This window comes from Bombus impatiens, unplaced genomic scaffold (genome assembly GCF_000188095.3).
Source record: "Bombus impatiens unplaced genomic scaffold, BIMP_2.2 scf_0033, whole genome shotgun sequence".
Classification (NCBI taxonomy): Eukaryota; Metazoa; Arthropoda; class Insecta; order Hymenoptera; family Apidae; genus Bombus; species Bombus impatiens.
In genome coordinates this window covers 1,929,691-1,953,584 of record NT_176452.1, presented here as the reverse complement: position 1 = coordinate 1,953,584, position 23,894 = coordinate 1,929,691, and the positions used below count along the sequence as shown (strand labels likewise).

At 39.8% G+C, this 23,894-nt stretch overlaps 1 protein-coding gene across 3 annotated transcripts in view; it reads left to right on the top strand.

Moving 5' to 3' along the window:
- Positions 1–23,894, top strand: part of LOC100740080 (protein rhomboid) — a 512,585-nt gene that overhangs the window by 331,577 nt on the left and 157,114 nt on the right. For all 3 annotated transcript variants that reach the window (XM_033321884.1, XM_003485005.4, XM_033321885.1), the window contains one exon: positions 12,386–12,498. In XM_033321884.1, coding sequence (XP_033177775.1) covers positions 12,386–12,498 — 113 coding nt within the window. The remainder of the gene's footprint in view (positions 1–12,385; positions 12,499–23,894) is intronic.

Below are 23,894 nucleotides of genomic sequence, written 5' to 3'. Positions count from 1 at the left end.
TTCACGCCGTTAGTCAGAGAGTTAGAGGAAACGCTGGAATATTTCCATCGTTAACGAGAGTAATCTTGATTTACGGTTTTTCGACTTTCCAGCTGATCGTAGATACTTTTCTCGGCTTTGTTAGCGGATGGGTGGACGCTCTAATATTGGGGTTGATACTCCAACGTTTAATCGCCGATCCTTTCACTCTCGTTGCCTTTCTCTGGTTTCTAGGAAATATCGAAAGTAGAGAAGTCGCTCTGTAAAATTCCGCGGACGAGCTATTACGTTCAAATTTAAGTTCGACGATCCGTCGACGAACGTTTCCTCTGATGCTACTACCGAGCAACCCTTACATAATAGTTTACCAGCCAATAACATCGATAAGAATCGTAAAGTTACGAGGAACAGATTCTAAACTTCTTCCTTATAAATTTACAATGTTACATCGAAGAACTCTATTACCTGAGTGATCGACTACTTGCAGCTTGTAATTTACAAACTTGCACGTACAACCTCGTTTCTGTTGTCACGTCGAAAACACGGCGAGTGGTGAAATTAAAATGATCCTTCGAATGATCTCGCGTAAGTTTAAGCGTTTCACGACCAAGGTAAGAAAAATTCGGACTTTAGATATACTGGCAGAATTTATTATATGAATCCGACAGAGTGACAGTTAAGAATGTTAGAACAGAGTGTGTGGAGAGCTGATTTTCGGAAGGTTTATATACTATGAATTTGCCTCTTATGGAGAGGGTGTCGCCGGGGCCAGGTCAGAGGTGGCCATGCTGTTACTGTTTTCTAACACTGGAACACTCTCTACGTTGTTGTTTCGATGGCCTGCGAGATGTTGGTTAGAGCTCCTTGCTTTTTCTTATGAATCTATGACACTGTCATTGCCAAGCTCGTAGTTACTATACACGTCAATTCGTTCACGCTTTTAACTCGTAAGTTATAAAATTTCGCTAACAATCCTAGTCGAATCGCGCAATATACACGCGCACCCCGACGTACTACGACCCAAACGCTGCAACTTCTAATCCGCGGCACGAAATCGAAATAGCCATTGAAAACGACCGATTCCGTGTAACGTGGAAAGGGCGAGACGAAAATTCCGGCAACCTGGAAATCGAATATACGTCTCTACGCGCGTATACTTGCACGTGCGTGGATTCAGGCAGCAGACAGGGTGCGTGAACGAGGAAACGAATGCGACCTCGCGTTGACGGGCGCGTGCTTCGAAAGGGGCGATCGTCGAAGGGCGATTCTCGCTCCAGAGGGGTAAGTCTAGCATAGATATGTAAACGAAGTGGTCCTTTCTCGTAATAGAAGAACGTGCAGGAGAAGGCGGAGCAAAAGGGGAGACGGTCTCGGCGACGCAAATTCGCAGAGGCGGGTATATCGTTGTTATCTGATTTCTATGATTTGCTCGTGCTAGCTACAGATGTCGGCGAAATACACGGAGAAACCGGTAACGAGCCACGATGGCCACGTGGAAACACGGTTAACGATCCTTTGTAACGACCCAGACGACCAGAGAACAGACGGAACAGGGCGCACCGGATTTTGATTCGCGTTTCACCGTCGCAGCCTCTTTCTCATTGTCGTTCTGTGCGTGACCTCGGCTGTAACGAACTACGCGGGGCTCTCTGAGCGAAGCAAGCTCGCCATACGGGATGAAACACATCTTCCACAGAGAGGGAGAGAGAGGGCAAACTGGAGTTGCCAGTTTCGATTCGAATTACTCGGATCAGCCTTATCTCGATTGATCTGATTGGTATTACTAGATCGATTTACACGATCGCCTGCCCGCCGAAATCTCGGATAATTAGTATCGATTCCTTTAGGTGTATTGCGTCGTTTACCACGTCAGATCGTTCATTCGATCTGCTTGAGCTTCGGCGAAATGAAAGAAGATAACGTGCGTCGATAAGGTGGCTATTAGGTGGAGTAGAAAATTGATTAGAGAAACGTTGAATCCAAGTGAAATGTTATTCGTAGGAGCGTGTACATGACCAAGGGAAAACATTTTGTTTCTCGTTTCAATTGGGTGAAAATGTACCGTGTGGCGAGATTAATGAATCGTTCAATTTTTACGGAGATGTCCATCTACGATTTGTTACAAAATTCTGAGGAATAATCAACCTTGGCCCGTTTCCAGGAACGAAACGTCCGTCTACTTCGTTGCTTTAATTCTCCTCGAAGATACTCGTACGTTAAACGAGAACGAGATAAGAAAGCGAAGACGCGTTGTTCCTTGAAAATTCTACGATACAAAATCAAACCAACTTGTGAAGTTTAATGAACTTCTTCGACGGCTGAAATTACGGTGAATGTCAGCGTTCATGTTTCAGCACTTTATTATACTTTTAATAAAAAACTCTATCGCTAACGTTGGTTTACTACGGGTACACCGAATTACATCTTTCACAATCATCTCTATATCCAATTTCAAATGCAATTAAACGTATCTGTTTCCTTTCTACCGATGTAAAAAATGAACAAGATGTTACATGGTCAGAAATGGGTAATTAATGAGCATTAAGATGACCAATTTTGATGGAGGGCCGCAAATGCCATTTAATCGATTATGTAGCGCGTTGCGCGTCATTATCACGTGCGAGGCAACGTTTCTAGTCGACATTCAGTCGCGTCACTTCCGAAAATTGGAGAGCTTGCAATTAATATTCATTCGTAATTGTTAATTGAACAGCGGGTAACCAGTTGCGGGCAAGCTGTAACCTCGGAATTCTGTGTCGTGGTCGACGAAGCCGCATATAACGTCGTTCGACTGCACCGAGGGATTCGATCGCTTTAAAATTGCAATGAACGCCTCTCGATAGATCAAACTGCAGTCGATTCGCCCCTTTTATTCCCTGCATGGCCTGTCTACCTTGAAAATTATTTTCTCATTTTTCTAACGTTAAATATTTCAATGCTCGTGGCATTCTATTATTATTTAATATAATAAAAGAATCGATTCTATTCTCGTTAAATGTCAATTCGAGAAAATGAAAGAACATGGAAATAAAAGTTTCAGCTGTTATGAAACAGCGGTTAGTTAACGAGATTAGTATCGCGTTACGCTTCAGCGAAAAATAATTTGTGAAAAATTTTGTCCGTATTTCGGCTCGTCCGACTCTAAATTCTCGTGAATTATTTTCAGAATAACGAAACAGGTAATTGGCGCGTAGAAATTTTTATATCAAGTTTAAACTACTTTGCATCGATTCGTAGAGAGAACGCGATTCCCGTATAAAAACTCGGCAAACATTCTTTGGTGAAATCTTGTTCAGGAAAGGGATTTTCCACTGACACAACGTAATAAAATTGTTCGATATTTAAAGATTCGAAATAAAGAAATCACATACACGTACATCTGTCTTTTACTTTTTAAAAGCAAAAGAATTTTATATAGAAATATACGAAGCGAAATATTTCCATTAAATGTTTGCAAAATTCTAATAATTTTACAGCCCTACATACGCATTTCTGTCACCAAAGTATAACGTAACATATCGCATTTGAAACACGAGCATACTAAGAAAAACGCAGTCAACGTTTGAGCAATTGTTTGAGAATATAACTTTTGACGAATGGAAAATGAATATTTTGAACAATAACAGCCAGTCTAAATTTATTGAAAGAAATACAATTTAAACGTTTTATACGCCTTTAGAATAATATTACTCTTTGAAACAGTTCTTTCCTCCGCAACGAATTGTCGCAATTTCCGTTTCAATATTTCGTCGACTTTACCTCCACTCACTCTGCTCTTCTTTTGATGCAATCTTCCAAAGAAAAAATTCCCTTAACGGCGGACCACTTTTGTATATAATAGCAATAACCATTGAATGCGTTTACCAATTGAAATAAGGCAATTATTTGTCTCCTCTAACAATAAGACAATACGATTGCTCGAAACAACATTTTCTCTGTATGATAATACTTTCCTCTTTTTCTTCTCCTTCTTCTTCTTCTTCGTCTTTCTCCTGCTAATTCATTTTTCCACAATTTCCACGAAGAAGCGTAAGATAAATGGAAAAAAGATTCCAACAAAGTTATAGATTAAATATTTAATTATTCGAGTTACGTGTAATTCGTTGGTAGTCGTTGTTTTTCTCTCATAATGTAATTCACTGCGATTTGTACGAAACATATTGTACGAAAAGGAACTAACGAGTTGTATCAATTCTTTTACTAATATTCTCAATGATTCTATAATTGTAGAACGACAAACGCTCTCGCGAGATGCATTGAAAATACTTTCAATCTGCAGTCGTACACTTTCGTTCCCGTCTAGTGAAACGCATATTCCGCGCGCAGAGAAAAATTGACAACCTCAGCAGTTGCGGAAAAAAGAGGAAAAAATAGAGTAAGACGCGTGAAAACGCTGATACAAAAATCACCGACGTACAAAAAGTGCAATTTACCTCTGTCAGATTTGCGCACCAAGTTCGATATACATATATATATATATACGTATAAGGCGTAGCGTTAGCCGCATAAAAAGGTGGAAAACCCCGAGAATCTAATTATGCGATGGAGAAGGTTTTTTCACGAGCTTGCCATGCAAAAGAGCGTTTCGCCTAACGTGTAGAATTAATTTCGCCGAAGTGAATCCGTTTCCTTCTTCGGCCTTGCATACGATAAACTCGGGTTAATAAAATTACTTGATAAATGCTTCAATTTACTCTCCGATCCGCAATTTATCAAACAAGCTTATAACAGACTTAAGTTATACGGTGCTCTTAACGGGTTTGTTTCGTTATTTAACGCGCGTTTAACGTGCCCACGGAAAAGTTTCTTTCTGCAAAGAAGAAGAAGAAGAGAGAGGGAGAGAGAAAAGGAAGAAACACGTCGTCGGTCGCGGTTCTGTTAAAAATTGACGCTCGTTTGTTTCCAATGGTTTCGAATCGACTGTCTTCGTTAAGGATAGGAAACAGAAGAGAATGGGAGGAAAAATACGAAGAAATACGAAAGAGACGTGGCAACGAAATTTAATCATATTTATTAATTCCATGAAAGAGAAATGTTAATCAAATTTTATGGGCTAAATCTGTCGTGAGTTGTTTATGCCCGCATAAACCAGTCCAATTATCGTGAAAGCTTTAAGCGTACCGTCTAGTGGATTACGTTTGCACGTGAGCGTACTGAAAGAGAGGGATTCTCACGTCGATACGCTGGAATCTCGCCAAACTTAATTTCAAACCTAAAAATGATGTGTGCCTCCTTTGAGATCATAGCCATAAACGTGAGAGAGAAATGGAGGCAAAAAAGCCCCTATATCCTTCTCGTTGAAAAATCTCGCACGTTCTTCAACTTGTACGAGGCCCGCTCGATCTCCGATTTACCCTTTCGCCCGAGGAACTATTTTTCTTGCCGCTGTTCTCGTGTGATTATTGGCGGAGAAATAAAGGACGAGCAGACGTCGAAAATACAGAGTGTTTCACGCGATTGGATTAAAGTGTAACTACGGAATTATAGGAGCTTCGTTTTTACAGAATTACGCGATTACATTGACACGTTGGGAAATTTCCCGAAAACTTCGTTTTAACTAGAAAAACAATCCATCTACCAACGTTTTAATATTATTTCCAATAATTTCCTACATTTTTATTTCTTCCACTGTATCTTTTACATACAACATTCCTGGGCTCAACGTTGAACAATTAAAATCCTTTCACGCGCCACTTTCAATCAGCAACTTTCACGCCACCGTATATGAAATAATATCAAGCCATAATTTTTTCGACAGTCTCAGACCTACGTAAGAAACATTTCTACTTCTATAAAAAGAAAGAAAAAAAGAAAAAGATTTACCATTTTAACCTACGTTCAGGACCCACGAATTACGCATTATAACCGTAACTGTAACCAAGTTTCTATCTCGAATAATTAAACGATTTGCTTTTTCATAAAAAAAGATCTTGTTCTCCCCAAAGCAACTATTTATACGACCTACGTTTACAAGAACAAGCTTCGTTAGGGGATGTAAAGTACAAAATTACAGCTGCAATTCTATTCCGTGCCCTGGTCTTAAATAATTGATCGATATCATCTCGGGAGTTTTCTAGGGAAAAGTGGAAGACAGCCGATACAGTGGACTCCTTTAACATTTCACGAGGCGAGGCTCTTCTCATGGGACCGTCAACACGATTAAACCATTCCACGGACCAATATTCTCTGGAAGCAAATTTGCGCAGGCAACAGTTTTGCATTCCAAATGGTCGGAGGGCCGACTTGCCACGTAATGTAGGCCCGGCCCCGTGTAAACCCGGCATAATGAAATCCGTGCCATTAGGCTGGCCAATGGGGTAAATTCTCCGGCTCGCGCAAACGTCGGTTTCCCGCTCGTCCGTTGCAAACCACCCCCTTCTCCAGGCTCATTCGATTCGATTCGATTCGAAATCGAATAGAGCCGTGCTTCTCGACAATGCTCCGGAAAATTCACTCTATGTAGCCGCGCGTATACGTGTTACCGTACCCTCCTAGGGGTTGGAACACGTGACTGGATCCACGGGAATTGCGTCTCTTATTCGCCCCTACGTGTACAGGCATATCTTCCTAAAACGATCGGCGGATATCTACCTTGATTGCGCCTTTCTCCCTTTTTATTCTCTTGCTTCTTCCTATCCTTCTTTTTACCGACTTTCTTCATTTCCCTTCTACCACTGTTCCTTTGTTGGCGAATAATTGGACGCTTTTTTGACAAACGGATTACCTGGCTCGTAGTAAAAAATTATATTTGTACTTGAAAAGGTTCGAACGTGATAAAATAATCGTAGAAAACGTCTTGTATTTATCTGACTTGTGCGATTCGGTGTAAAAAATGTAAATTTTGTAAAAGAATGTAGAGAAAGATTACATTTCAGACTTCGTTTACTAATTATAGACGTATAAATATCAACGAAAATATCTCTGTAGTCCAACAAACGTTCTTGTCTATTAATCACAAAACATACAAAAAATTCCACCTAGACACCCGATGTTATCCTCATCGACGCACATACGCACGATCTTCCTACATCGAGCGCGACGATGTAAATACCACGCAAGACTCGGTTTTATCTTTCCGAATACCGTTAAAAAGACAAATATCGTTAGCTATAAAACGTTTTAAAAACAGCAATTAGAGAACTCGGTTATCTTCTCGTCCACGTATAAACACAATTTTCATTTTCACCTGGCGTTTCACATTCTAGCTCGGCATTTTCGGTGTTCACTCGTGGACCGTACAATTTGAAGAATGCAACGCGTTTATCAACCCGTGCCGGTTGGCCGAGTATCGTTTATAGGACCGTCATTAGATTGCGGAACGCGCAAGAGCGCGAAGTTAGCAAGGGAATTCGCTGCCGGGCGATCGAGCAGTCCGATGATCGCGGCCTAATCGAATTAAACTGGCCGGTTGTACTCGTGTTTACGACGAGCTGACTCGTCGGTCTGCGTTTGCTATGTTCGCGCTATAATAGCCGTGCGCGTACCTCGCCCCTCATTGACCATCCCTCGGCGGAAGGCGTCGGACCACGCGTTTCCCATCGATCTCTGTTATCGTCCGATTGAAACCACAGCACCGCCGACATTCCACGAACTCATTTGCCTTGAGCAACGTTATCCAGACTTTGTCCAAACTCTGCGTATCGATCTTTCCTCGTATAGCCTTTTCAGCATCGTGGTTTTCCCACCTACGAGCAGTTTTCTATTATTGTTTTATTTTACGTATTATAGTTCTTCGTAGCTTTACTATAGTGTTAGTTTGGTGAGTAGGTTTAATTTAATAGGTAATTTTTAGGGAAAAGCGATGGTTCTGTACGATACAGAAAATATTGCTACGTAAAATGGTATTTGTTAATTAGTAGGAAGGATATGTTTCGGGAAAATATGACTAGAAAATTAGTTTAGCTGCATCGTATAGGAAACAAGTCGGTACGTTTGAAGCTGTACGTTTATTCGTTTATTCGTATTTCAATGGTAGAAAAAGATGCAAACTATGTTTGTTTAATTTCCACTTTGATATCATTGGCAATCAGGTAACTGCGTTTATTTCAGATTTTAAGCTTTCACGATGCTCGATGGCTGTCACGCTTTTGGTTTTTCAGATCAATCGTGTTACGCGTTGCACTTTCCCGATTGATCCGGCAGAACCAAAAGCACGACAAACTACATTTATACGTTTACGTTTTGTACACCCGTGGATTTTAAAATTGCGCGCCTCGCTGTAAGCACGTTTACTCCGCTTTTCTATCTCGGTTCCATGGTTTTATCTTACACGATGCTCGCAAGGTTCCCAGCCTCGCGATAAGCGACGAACAACAGATTAAATTTCATGCTAGAATCCACAAGTCGCCGGCAAAAAGCTTCTCTGGTGTTTCGAGCGTGGCCAAGCTCTTCTAAATATCCTGGATACATCGCTGCACGGCGATAAACTCCGAACAAACGATCGAGATTAATAGAACGAGCCCTTGGGCTCCTTCTGCGATACTATCGATCCCGGCCACGGCGACGAGACACACGAACCGACTCCCTCCGGGACCGTAAATTCACGTCGAAGATTTACTTACTTAGCCGGACACTGGCTGGCAACGAATCTCCGCTGCTTCATTGCGCGGTAAAACCTTCCTAGATGTAACACGTGACCAACGGATATTTAAAGGCAAACGACGATCTGCCACCTTTTCATTATCGTCCGAACTGTCCTACGATTACGCTATACCACTATACCCTATTCTTCGTCTTTGATCTTGGAAATTAGTGGAAATTACGAAAGTGAGTTAAAAAGTACGAGGTACGCCGGTTGATTAAAGGAGATTTGTAAATGCATTGGCCAGATTTCCTAAGTGTTTAATTTGTCTTTTTTTTAGCGAGAAAAGGGATCAGCTTGATTAACGGCGGTAATTTTACAGCGGTAAGGTTTTATCTGCGGTTTAATTACGAATGCAAGTTTGAAGATTAATTTTACGATGTTGATCGTTTTACCAGACTAAACTAAGATTACAGGGACTCTTGATTCTTTAACGTATAGATTTTTCTCTCGTTTACCGCTGACGATTATTAAACCTATTTTCATAATTATAATCACCTGGCAACCATAAAGATATAACATATTTTTTTCTTAAGAAACTTATTAATATTAAAATAATCGACTAAATGAAATAAAATATTAAGGATACGAATATGAGTGTGAATATTGAGCGATAATTTAAGTAAATAATTTAACAGATATCAATGTGTTACGCCGCTGGTGATCAACTAACGCGATCCAATTTTCATACGTACAGTATCTTACGAATGGACGTTTAAATCACGAGATCAACCATTATACGACGCCAATTTATTGGTCATTAAGAGGTAAAAAAATTTTTCTGGGGGATACAAAACGAAATGGTGAAAAAAGAAGCAGAAAGGACAAGGGATACGCTCCGAGGCGTGGCAAATAGGAATACCGATTCCACGGCAACGGCAAATTTAATTCTCTTGGCCGGCTAGACGTTCCACGAAGTTCATCGGCGTGCACCCTTGCCGCTGTTCTTCCTCCGCGACCGCTTCTTTTTGGCAATCAAACGAGCAAGAAACACTGCGGCTTCCGGCAGCTGGTTCTCCGCGCAGCCAGAACTCGCTCCATCGTGCTTTGTTTCGGCCCATCACCGCGCACTGTCGCCGCCTTGGAAAATTCTCCGAAATTTCGCACCGATTTAACGTGTACCAGCATCTACCTACATACACATAAGAACATGATTTACGTTCTATTTTAATAAGAAATCCACATTTATCGTAGCTACGTTCCAACGAGGAAGAGAAAGACGTACGGTTGTATTTCGTTTCTATTATCGAGCGCAAATAAGTGACATTTCATCGACGACGACCTAACTGTTCCAGCCATTTCTCAAGCAGATAAAAGAACTTGTTTCGATTTTTTTCGGCGGAGAAGATAGCAACCCTAGAGATCCTCTCGCATCGAACGCGTCAGGCTGCCATCCGAACAATGTCTGAAAATCGTACATCGTCTAAAGTACGAAATGATATAACAAAATGTACAAAAGGTTGTACAGAATGGATGTACAAAAAGTTAAGGAAAAAATTGACACGTGGTACTGATCGAGAAACAGGGAAAACAAAGAGATGTTAATAAAAGTGAATCGAGAAACTATTAATTTCGCAGTTTAACGTATAAATGTGTGGCGTATAGGAAAACAGCTGCTTCGCTAAATGAGTTGATACAACGAACGAAAAAGTACTGCCGAGTGATAAGAAGAAACGCCAGAGATCTTTCAAAGTATGCGCGCTTCTATGAGAAAACGTGTAGAAGTGTGCGTGGAAATGAACGGGAGACATATTGAACATATGTTGTAAAGGTAATGTCCTACTGGCAAAAACACCTCGTAACTCAGAAACTAGTGGTTTGCGAACCCATGTTTATTAAGACGTTTTTGCTTGTTTTGATGAGTACTGTATGCTCCTAAAGTTTTTCTTCAACTTTTTTCTACGCATATACAGGTTGTACATACACAGTATACATGTACAGTATGTCTCGGCGGAATGAGATCGCTTAAATATCTGCCTTGTGTACGATTGTCTGGGAAAAAACTTCTCAGGACAAAGTTAAACTACTTGAAGGGGCACACATAACGGTGGAAAGAATTTCTTCTCAAGGTCGTTTCTTCGCGAGATTCCAGGGCTACCGCTACGTTCTTAGACGTAGGGGTACTATACCTTTTTATCCACCAATTGATGCGTTTTCTTATTCTCCTGTACAAGAGTATTAAGCTGCTCGTGCCTGAAAATAGATCAAATGATATTTTAACCTTAATTTCGTGCAACTCGACGTAAGAAAGAGAAGGAAATGCGCAAAGTGGTACTCTCACGTTTACGTTTCCTTTACGTTCCATGCACTACTGCATTTCATCAAGTTAAAATCGAAATATCTTTCAAGCTTATGTAACTGTTTATGTAGTTATTCTCCAAACTTCTCTACGTACTTAGATTATTTGTATAGAGAAAAGAAAATCACATCCACCGGTATAAAAAGATACATAAGATTCTATTTAAGGAAATACCAACGACCTTCGAATCTTCGAAATAAATAAACACGAGAAAAGATTGTTTATTATTTAAAGAAACAGTTTAACTTCGTCCCCAGTAGTTTCTTCGTATAATCGTAAAAAAAAGGCAAATAGTCGGATCACTTCATCCTTCGTTCATATGCTTCTCCTTCGTATCCTTTTCTTCGACGAACGATTATCGTTCTACTTAAATTATTCGCGACATTGACGAGAAATTCATTGGCCCACAGGTCTCGTAGCCTAAAACAACTATCGTGCACCAGTAAATACGATAGCGAGCGGGTTCCATGGTCGATGGATAGTAATGTAGGAAGCTCTTACGCCACTGTGCACACACTCTCTTCCTTCTACATTGGTACAAACTGCACGCGTAAGACGGTACTCGTGTTTGTGGATGTTTGTTCGTGTCTTCGTGGTACAGGGCCGTTCTATGTACACGACTTAGCTGAAGGAGTTTGCTAGCGTTCCTGCTCGCATTTGCCTAACCGCGTTAACGGATCCTGATCCAAATATCAGACACCGCAGCTCGAGCAGCGTCGAGTCGAGCTTCCTTCCAAAGGGATCGTGCCAGGAACTGCAGCCACCTTTTGTGTCGTTGACTTCCCGTCAAATCGATCGTTCCGTCGGATCTTGTCCTTTCGACATTTTTCTACGATAATGGCGCGTGTGCATCCTTGATGCCACGAGATTCTCTGAAACATCGACGTGCTCCCTTCTACTCCATAAAGTCGGTTATGTCGCTCTTATGGTTCTTACATACGGATACATTTGTGGCTGGTAAATAAATTGAAATGAACATGCTGCCATTTTTGCTACCCTTGTTTTTCTCTATTCGATACAAAATATTTCATTATTATTTCGTAACGGTGCGATGTAACTTTACTCGAGAAGTAAAAATCATGGGAAGCTTCGAATATTTGAATATACCTTGGAAAATGGAAAACTTCTGGACAGGACATTTTTATCGAGGAAAACAGTACAGATTATGCAACGAGATATAATTTATTATGATACGTTGACACGTTCTTCGACATTTGCGCGTAGGATATCAGTTTTTGTACTTTTACGAATGACAAGATAGCCGCATTTCTGGGTAATTTGAGTAAATAAACAAAAATTAAGAACTTTTTTAAATGGGCTATAAATTTATAGTCGACTCGTCGCTCGTAGTAACAAACCTTCCTACTTTTGGATATGAATTTCTCTTTCTCTTCCAATAGATACGATCTAAACGTTGATGTAAATTTATCGATTATTAACCCGCAACAGACCTATGTTTTTTAAATCTCCGAATAAAATACTGACTTCGAACAACGATCAATAATAATTAATTATCTCTGTTACAGATGAGTGGCAAACGAACTAGAAGCTTTAAATGCGCGGTTCACCATCGTGACCGTGAAGTCTGCTCCGAAAACGACTTTCATCTGCTCGTGCACGAACCTCCTCTCTTTCGCAGGTACGATTATCTAATTTTTTACCATCATAAAACGTCCTTCCATCTTTTGCCTCGTCAAAAGCCAATGTCCCAAACGCAGAAGAGTAGTAAATCGTTCGATGGACATTCTCCGTATTATTCTTCGCGTTCGCCTCGACAAGCATAGACGCGTAATTTTCATCGAAAGCAAAATTGCACGCGCGATGCCAAACTTACGGAACGATATCATCGTTGCATAAACATCGTGCATATTATTGTTCGCGTTCATCTCGACGAGGTTAGAGATTTCGGACAAATTGAACCTGGAGAAAACGTTCGGCGAGACAAAGCTCGACGATCGATGAAGGAAGGAGAAAGATAGGAAAAGAATAAAATTAAGTTATCCGTCGAGACAGAAAGAAAGTGGAGCGTGGTGGCGAAGAAAAGTGGATAGAACGATGGGAAAAAATGAGAGGAAAGGGAAGGTTGCGCGTTTTATTATTCCGTTGAAACATCCGACGACACCGTACGACGAGGACCTCCTTACAGTATTTCTGTGCTGCATTTTATGCTCCGCATCGTTACCCATGCGAGAGAACCTCGAGAAAACAGCAACGTACATCGTACGACCTGTGAAACATCAACGTCTTTCTACTTCCTACTGCTAGCTCGAAGGATGCTACTACTTCTTCGTCGTTCTCGCTGTTCCTCTGTATATATCGCCTTTCGTTTCGACCCGGCATACCGAGCACTGAACGCGTTTCCAGTCATTGCTTATAGATGTGATTTCCCAGTCGGTCGAAAATTTCTCCACGGTTAGTCGCAGCTGCGATTCTTTCGTTTAACATTCCACCTCCGAGGTTCGAAAGCGTTCGCGACGAGGCGCGCGCGCGATTTCCACAAAATGTAATCTTCAACGATGAATCGCGTGGAATACGCGAGCTGTCGTGGATTTCGAATTTTCGATACGATTCTGCGTAGATTATATCGACGTGTTTCGGTGCACGTCGAGAATTTTTATACGAGACGCTCGTCACCTTCGTAGATAGAGCACTAAACGAAACGTATCGTCGCGTCGCTGGTTGATAATCAAATCCTTCGGAAGCAAACCTAACGTTATTGCTTCGTTCCTCGGGTTTTAATCTTTCGATCTACGCGCAGTTGACCGATCTTCGTTCCGTGCGTGAAAATTCAATTTATCGTAAATATACCGTAGAAAATACATTTTTCGAATGTGCAGCTTCGGGCCGCCTCCACGGAGTTGATCAATTTCGGTGCCCCGTATAAATTGAATTTATCGTAAATTACGAAGGACCCATACGAATATCGAAAAATTCCATTTGCAAGTTAGTTTCGTAATTACACGCGCAGAAAAGAAATAAATACGGCTAAATAAATACAAACGAAACGAAGCTGTAAATACGAATAATCAGGTCCGCTAGAATTTATCAGCCGCGTGAAAGAGATATCTCTACGAAATTGCGGAATTAACATTGCTTTTAACAATATGCAAACCGGAATATCGTGAGGTAACACTTTGGCTATTTACATCTTCATCCCGTAGCTGTAATCTTTAAAGCGTTTGACAGAAAAGTTTGACCGGTTCTAATCAAAGACATTCCGATCACCAATATTCTCGGGGACATTGCAACGAAATTAATCACTTTTCCTTTCGTGAGTAACTCGATGAGATTAATAGTCACGGATATGTATCAAGGCGTCGGGTCCCTCGAGCGTGATCGATTCGACTTGTTTCTGGGTGCCATTCATAAATAATTCATTGTACCGTCGCGTCCGCTTGAGAGATCGGAGAGAGAGAAAGAAAGAGAGAGAAAGAGAGAGAAGCACAAACACATACACAAAGAAAAATGAAAGCGCGATGAGAACGAACGAGTGAATGGATCGAAGAATAAGTAAACGAGTAAGCGAGCGAGTTGAACAAGAGCAAAAAGAAAGATCAGAGGGGAGAGTTAATGAGAAAGAAAGTAGATACGAAAAAGGGTCCACGCGCGTGCGCGCGATTAAAGAAAGGCAACGAAGACGGATGAAAAATGAGGAATAGAAAAAGAAGGAAATAAAAGGAACAACGCCGACAAAGAAACGGAAATGCGAAAAATAGCGTGTACACAGAGATCGAAGGATAAGAGAATATAAGAAAATTGCGTAAAGCAAGATAAATGATTAAACGTGCAAACCTATGTACGTATCTGGTAGAGGATATTACAAAAAAACGAAGATCTGTAGGTAAGATTGATACAGTAACTGTTTAGAAAAGCGAAACACGTCGGATGTAAAGACTTGTATTAATTTGTAACGTTAAAGATTGTTCGAACGTCAGATGGATCGGATTACGATAAAATGGATGAATGTATCGATGTTTTGTAGAAAATGTATATGAATTAATTATTGTGATTCTACGAATAGCAATAGAATCGTAGTTGCTCTGTGATATGTTTTTACTTTTAATTTTCCAGGGATGGAAGATTTGTAGAATAGGAAATGAAGATGTAAAAATGAAAATAGATAGGAGGAACGAAAGATGGAAGGAACTTTTATGAGATAGAATTTTACCAATTAAAAGTTTCCATGTTTTATACATATTAATGTCGTCTGTAGTTAACGAAATTTTAATACTAATGAAATGTCAGAACACTTTCAACAGAATGTAACTCATATTAAGTGCTATTTAATATTCCGACAGTACTTCTTCTCGTCGTAATTTCCATTGAAATATCTTTAAAAGCAATTAACGTCGTAATTACGTAACAGAAATAATAATCGCTTGGTAAATGTTAAAGGTTTTAACGAGATGTTCGATTCGAATCGAATAGAACTTACGTATCTATTAATATCGAACGAATCGCTGATTTTTCCATATTTTATAATCTTTTACTCCCTTTCTGAACTCATAATTTTCCTTGCTTCGATATGTTCTTTCGAACAAGCCAAGTTCCGCATAAATAACCGCCCCGAAGAAAAGATTTCTTTCCAAGTTTACGAAGCACGTTTGAAAGGCCTACGACCTGAAAACAAACGGGAAATTTCGCGAGCAAGCTGCCTACCGAAAGCGATATAAAAAATTTCGAGCTATTAAACTGGCTGCCGTGTACGGAAAAGTCTAGGGACTTTCGGGTATTCTCTCCTTCGAGCCATGAAACTACCAAATTTCCCTTAAGACGCGAAGACCGCGGCGCGTTATAGAGGAGAGCTTGCATTCAAAATTCCATTAAAACTGTTTGAAGTTCTATTTTGCCTCGTTAAATGAGCGGCGAAGCACGCGCGTCTCTCCACCAAGAGAAAGAGGAAGAAAAAGGGAAGAAAAAGGGAAGAAAAAGGGAAGAAAAAGGGGAGCGGCGGCGGCGTAGGGAAACGGTCAAGGATACAAGGCGAGAGATAAAACCGTCGAAGAAGCGGACAAACGACACGAATCGAAAGTAAAAATCGAACAAAATGTATTTCACTTGATCGGTACCTCTCCTTCTCTTTATTCCTCTTTCTGGTGCTGTCATCGTTTGATAGCATGAAATCTTCAAGCTAGCAAGGAGACATTCCTGCGCGCATAAGATAAGAAGAAGCAGTGGCAACCTGCAGGCAGCCGCTTTGCAAATAAAATATCGCTCAGGCGTCAGGCGGACAGAGAGGAGAAAAGAGATGAGAAAAGATGAGAAGAGAAGAGAAGAGAAGAGAAGAGAAGGGAAAAGAGAGAAACGGGGGGGTGGCCGGACGGAAATATGACGAGACTATATTCCAGGCAGGTAGCGCGAGCACGCTTGGAATTCGATGCGAGTAGAGCCCTTAAGTCTCGCGGTCTTCTCTCCCCTTCTCTTCCTCTATGTCGTCGTTGCTGTTGAACCCAACGCCTCGACGCGTCTCGACGCCCCCTTTCTCGTCGCGGTCCAACCACCACGACCAAGGGCCATGCAAATTTTCGTGGCGAATCGGCTGAAGGTGTAAAAGTGGCTGCACGACACCCCTGAGACGCGACGCCGTTATCCCTGCCGCTTCTCTCTATGAGCATCAAAAAACTAAGAATGCTTTATTGCCGGCGATTCCTCCTGCTGAGAGCGAACCAACGAATGCTCGTGCTAGCGGTGCGGTGAATCTGACGTGCCACCAGCTCCAACAGAGCACGATGACGAGCATTGATTTGTTATGCGGAGCAGCGCGGCTAAGGCAATCGATGAAACGTCGGGCCGTTGCTTTTTTGATTAAATCATTTTCGAATTATGAATTTCTCCTCGTATGGCTCTTTTCGAGATAGAAGATAAAGAAATAACGTGAATTTTAATTAGTAAATTAGCTAATAGCTTGTATTACGTTGGCCTGTAATATCAGAAGCTCTTTCGTCTTTAATTCAAAATCGATAGACCTCTTCTTTGATTCGAAATCGTGCGTTTTAGAATTCTGGCAATCGTCAGTTTTACCTGATTATATCATTTGCACCGATCTAATGATTAATTCCTTCGCGAATATGATTACAAATTCTTATTTTACGCTATAAATTCCCTCAAACTCCCTGACAGAAGGATACCAACAAAACGAACAAACTAAACTTTCAGTTTAAAACCTCGCGATCATTCGTTCTCCAAGAATTACGCTCTTCTATAACGATAATTCCCGCGGTCATAAAAGCAGCAGTTCCTCCGGAAGCAACGAACTCTGGTAATTGGAAAGTCGCGCGAAGACCAGCGTCTCAACTCGACATCCGTAACTCCCATCTTCCATGTATATCCGGTTTACGCGCACGCGCGACCACGTAAGAAACGTTTTTTTAATCGCGGTTTCCCGGCGGAGCGCGCTGAGAGCGGAAAATTTCTTCGAGAAACACGGCTATTAAAGGCACAGTGGAAAGTAACAATTTTAACAATTGCCACGGAAAACGCATTACATAAAACGTTTCGAAATTTCATTAGCACTGCAACGAGACACGACTGTCGTGGTTATATTGGTAAAATTAAAAAAAAGAAAAACCAACCTGAAAACCTATATATTTTGTGCATCGTGCAAAACGTATTATACATTGACATTTAAAACGTCGTATTACGTACATGATCGTATACATATTTTATAAAACATTTTGAAATATGCAATTTGAAAATTAATTTCAAATTTTTCCACCGTAATCGTGACAATCGTGACAATCGTGCCTCGTTCAGTGCTAAGGAGATTTCGAACGTTTTCTACGATACATACAATATGTATTGGGTGGCAAATAAGTGATTGCGGATTAGGTTGTATTGACTTAGTTGCCAACCCAATAGTTTCTAACTTGATCAATATGATCGTGACAATCGTATCTCATTACAGTGCTAATGTTTCTAAACGCGTTATGCGATGCGTACGATATGTGCATTTCCAATTAAATCTCAAACTTAACCAGTATGATCGTGATAGCGTGATTTCGTTACGGTTCTGCTCAAATTTTAAAATGCGTCGTACGACGCACGTGATGCATTCACGAAAGGTATATTCGCGAAGTATGCAAACGCCTCTAAGCAACTGCGGATTACTTTCCATCCCTCGCGTCGTTTCTCTCATTTTCCTCGTATCGTTGGCGCACAGAAGCGCTCGCTTTCTCTTTTACCCCCGTTGGAAAACGTAGCTGGAACGGTTGACTTTCAACATGGTGGATGCCCAGTCTTTCCCCGTAGCCAAGCTGCTGAATATAACACGCAAATCCGTCTCGGAGGCGCGAAACAAAGATCCAAAAACCTTGCTCTGCGCCCTTTAAATTTTCGTTAAACCTGACGCAGTTAATAGGTGTGATTTCATTTGCCGCGGGCGAAAACGGCCAGAAACGCCGAGCCAGATTTTTTTCCACCGTGAAAAAACCATCCCGTAGCGCGTAATAAGGGGCGATCTCGCCGCGTTCTTTTCTTCCGAGTTAATCCGGTCGGAGCTTAATGTTTCTCGATTAAAGTGCACCTCTTAAAGCGAGCTTCATCCTCGCGCAGTGAAAGTGATTTTAATTGCTACCGTGTTACGCTGCTTACGCCGCATATTTTGTATAGCCGGCCGTCCGTTTATTTTTCTCGCGAAAATTATCGTAAGCAGCGGTGCAATCTCTGATGCATTGTTAATAACGAGTAGTAAGTATACGAAATATTCGTTTTCGATGCTTGACTATAATATTACGCCGTTGATGCAAGGAAAATGCGTTAGCTAAAACCGACGCTAGTCTTGAAAACGAGCAACAGCATGCAACCGTGAGAATTTGATAAAATTTGGAAGAAAGAATAGCTTTCAACGATGGTATTAGAACGATCGTACATGAATATATCGATAGGTGAAATCGTTAAAAACGAGGAAAGACGTAAGAGGAGGAAAAGGAACAGGTACTTTTATTTGAATGAAAGAAAACGGTCCTTTAATTTTACGTCAAACTCTAAATGTTTGAGTACATTTCGATTGTGCGAATATTAGCTACGATATTGAATATTATTAGATATATTAGCGGAATATACAGTTACGATAGAACTCCATTTATCTGAATCCGTCGTGGGACAAACAGTTCGTATAACTGGAGTTCATGTAGCAGGAGTTTACCGATTCCCTCCACCTATGTGACTTCTCGTTCAAATATAATGGGAGTTCACGTTCGGATAAGTGGATTCAATCGGCAGGAGTTTAGTTAATCGAGCATCTACCAACTAAAATATCGTTTCCATAAATAGCGCTTTACCGCACGTTGAGAAATACCATAACTATGGCTATATACATACTATCAAACCATCGTTGTTATTACACATTTACTGCTAATTTTGATGCAACGACAGTTTCGCTTCGTTTTATATTGTTCGTTCTTATTAAGAGAAAAATGTCCGTCTTCTCTTTGTTGTAAGAGAAAAAGTGTAAAAATGTAAAAATACGTCGAAATAAAAATAGTTTACGTTGGTAAGTAAAATTACGTTCTTCTATATCGTTGCATCATTTTTTAACGTCATAAATAGAACGACAGAATTTTTTAAATTAACATCTTGAATTTTAGCTTAGCTCTGACGTTTACCTTTGGCACGATAAAAAACATATTGATCGTGCCAAGGTCAACGTCATGAAACGCGATTGACATAACCGATGGGATGTCTCTTGCTCGATTGACATAAATTGACATTATCGACATTTTCAGCTTAAGGAAGTCGTCGTCGATTCGAAGCTGTTTATTATCACGCCGCGTACTCTGCAGATCTTTCAATCTTACGATTCTCAGAATTCTCTTATATTTCTACATTTTAAATAATATGCGTGAAAATCAAAACTTTGATTCATTTCGCCATATACAATTAAAAGAAACGAACGTGTTGCAGGATTTCTTATTTGAATATTCGCGTACGTATTTAAACTGATCATCGAATTCCGGAAATCATTAACTTTACACGTACTGCACTTCCTTCAGTAATTAAGCGTCAAAATACAAGCATCATTAAGCCGACGAATTGTTCTTGAACGTTGATCGTATCCTCGCCAACAATTTCGCCCGAAACGAAGGAAAAGCAATATGAGTTAATTAGGAACAAAGGCGAATTTCTAATAATTAGCTTCTCGTTCGCCGCGCTTCGCGGAGCTGAATTAATTTCACATCGCGGTAATTTCGATGTTATCATCCTGCATTTTTTCATTTAAATACCCCACTGGCGTGTTCTGCGTCATTTTTGCCATCAGATGCTTAGAATCATGTAGATTCAAACCTATGATGATAATTTTTATGAAAGAATAATTAAAACCTGGATTTTAATTAATTCTAGCGTGGAGGGAAGAGGATACGACGAAAAATTTATTTAACGCTGTCGTTTTATTTATATTATGTATTTCGAACGAAAAGATTTATGAAACGATATTAAAAAGTACTTGAAATTTGATGAATACCACTTGTTCGGTTATGAGACAAAAGGATTAAAACGATATTCGTTTGCTTTCATCGCGTAATTAATGGTTCACAAAGATAAAATAATAAACGAAAATGATAACAGAGACAGATATAACCCTATAATACAATACGTAAAGACGATATATGTTGGAGGTGTTCTGTTAAATAAAATAAATATTCTAGTAACGATTGTAGAGTTTATTAATCTTTTAACATTGTATATATACAATTAAAATATTATATTATCCAGATTTCTTCGTATAACTATTTTTTCGCATTCTTTAATAACGAAACACACTTTTCAACCGCACCTTTCTTATCGAGACAAAAATTAATTCTAGAACTAGCTATTTAAATATTAAATACATTACACATAATTAATTTGAATTACAGCAATATGGTAAAAATAGACGAGTGTATGTAATCGTATTCCTATCTCAATAAAGGTAAACACCGACGTTTTCGGTAATTACAAATAGAAAACATTTAATACCAATCATTTTGTTGAGTTTGATAATCTCAGTGTCAATCACGCACTCATACGTCATTCGTATCAAAATATTTTTCTTAATCGCTATAGAAAAAAAAGGAAAAAAAAGAGAAGAAAAGGAAATGATGGATACGGGTTTACTTTGCCATCGTCCCACATATCCCTGCTTACCCTCAAAGGGTCTCCGCTCTCGCATCCCATCAAAGATCGTTTCGAACGACAAAACGAGAACAGCAAATTAGAGCTCGAAGACGATGGTGTGCGGTTTCTGTCGCTTTGTGAACGTATGTCCTTCGTTTCCATTCGATTTCGCCACTGCGTTTAATCATAGCCCGCAGACGACGATCGTTTCGGAAATCGAACGTTTTCCTAAACTTCGCTCGCAATTTTGTTACGTCGATTTTAATCAGTCCGGTTTCAATGGGACGATTAAAATACACACGGACGTACCGTGAAAAATATTTCGCATTGTCCCGGCTATTTTACCACTTTTCTCACGTTAATGTATCGTACGCGGTGCGATATTGGACACCGTTAATTAGCTGCAATTTACGATCCATTGTTGAGCACAAAATACCAGAGCGATTTGTGAGCTCATTTTGAACAAAATATTGGGCTTGTCCCTGTTACTTCCGCGATTAGGGATACTTTTTTCGATGAAATATAGTTAGCAGGTAGAATGCGACTTTTGTGAAAATTTTTCGTTGAGTTAAAGAAGATATCCGATTTTGTTTCCGATATCGATAGAGATTCGATTATTTGAACTTGTTAACCGGCTTCCCCTTTAATCAGAAGCTTCTACATTTGTGAAATTACATATCGATAAGAATAATTTTCAATTATATGGATCCTAATTCTTGTAAATGTAAATGCGATGAGATTTATTCTTATTAAAAATGTAGCAACGTTTAAATAGATAAAGCTCTTCCTCTGTTAGTTGATTATCAACTCGATATCATCAATTTCAGCTTGTAACTTCGTAATCGTTCAAATTAATTCTCCAAGAACTTAAACGAAGAGCACTTTTTGATTTCGACTTTCGTTACTACAATTCTCGGCCCATCGTGTGTTAAAAAAATATACCACCCGGTACACAAATACATATATGGTGGAGAGTTCGTAATCCAATTGCAAATACTAAAATTGAATTGAAAACAGCGGATATCTCCATAAATACCTTCAAGCAGAACTATGCGCCAATATATAAATGTACCTTTCGTAAAAACAAGGATTTCGCTTTAAGCTACTTGAAGAATCAACATACGTTTCTCTGAAGATTTTCTTTACGCTGATCCACAAAGCTAAAGGAATCTTTCCTGGTTTCCGTTACGCAACGGTACGGTTATTTTTCAGTGGTGCAGCGGCAAGGAAACGAAATTCCGTTACGATTCTCCTCCGACGCGACAATGTAAAATCTGTTAATTAAGTTTGCCGCTAACGCGACGACGGAATTATAAACCGCGTCGGCGTAAAAGTTTGCTTTTCCCCCGCGGATGCGGCCAGATTTTTCAGGCTTCTCTTTCACACCCTGCTAGGCCGCACTTTGTAGGGATAACGAGCCCGGACCCGATGCAAAAGAAGAAAGGGAACTTCGGATGAAATTCCCGGAGCTCTTTGATACCGCGTTACCGGAACTCCGGGATTTCTCTTGAAAGAGCCTGGCAACGCCTTTGAAGCCGGTTTGTTTGATCACCATTTATTATACTGCTTATTACCAGCCGTGTAATTGTCTACCTATTCGATCAAACGCGCCAATTTGCCTCATCGGCCACTGTTGCTACGAGAAAACAAAGTCGATCGTCGTTTCTTACTGCGAACGCAAATGTTCCTTTTTTTCTTTCCAAACAGTGTACGTTGTACATTGTGCAGATTTTTAATACTTCCGCTAGGATGGATGGTTACTGTGAGAAGCTATCTTTAGATTCATATACTGAATAAGTAATGGATTATACAGGGTGGTTGGTAACTGGTGGTACAAGCGGAAAGGAGGCGATTCTACGCGAAAAAAGAAGTCGAAAATATAGAATACAAATTTTTCGTTCGAGGCTTTGTTTTCGAGAAAATCGACTTTGAATTTTCGCTCGGTACGCGTGCACTTTATCGCGTCTCGTTATAACGGATCTCACTGTAGATCGTTGTCTCGATGGAAAAATTAAAAAAAAAAATTAAAAAAAGATTTTATTCTATATTTTCGACTTCTTTTTTCGCGTAGAATCACCCCCCTTTCCGCTTGTACCACCAGTTACGTCCCTGTATAATGAAACATGTTTAATTAATAAGAAATATATATATCTAGCAGAATATGATTCGAAGAGAGCAACGCAGTGTACATATCGTTCGACCTTTCTCTGTCGTTTCAATATATTTGCGAGATTTTAATTTTTCAAATGCAAATCAAATTTTTCTTCGTAGCGGAGGTTCTGAGTAATATTGTAAATTCAACCTCGATATTATAAATTCTTTTCTCCGTCCATTTGAAACACCTTGTATTCACTCGTATTTATTACATAAATATATATATATATTATTATGCTTAACACATTCAGCACATTATGCTTAGTGTTTTACAATTACAATTCGAAAAGAATTGTATGAACTAACAAATAGACGGTTTTTTCCTTTCTTTTTTTACAAACCAGTAAGACTTATACTCGTAACTCTCGCGAGAAATCCTTGAATTTGTAAATTTTTATAAAAAAAAAAAATTGTGGAAAGTGCAAAGCATGTTTCATAAAACTTTTCCCTGTACAAATATTTGTCCGTAGCAAACGTTGAGAAATATTGGCGGAGAAAAACTCGCGTCAATATCACTGAAACTAACATGAAACGAAATTCGCTTATAAAATATACTTACAGATTATTTTTCATAAAATTTATGTCTTATCGCGTGAAAAAATATCTACCACGTTGAACATACATGTTCCACGTAAATCAAACGACGATTACATTACACAGGGAAACGAGTACTCGGTTCGATTTGAAAAAAAAAAAAAAAAATAGAGAAACCAAAAGCATAAAAAAAAAACGAGCGCCACACGTATTTGAATTTCAAATACGTGTACGTTTCAACTGGATCAGTTAGGC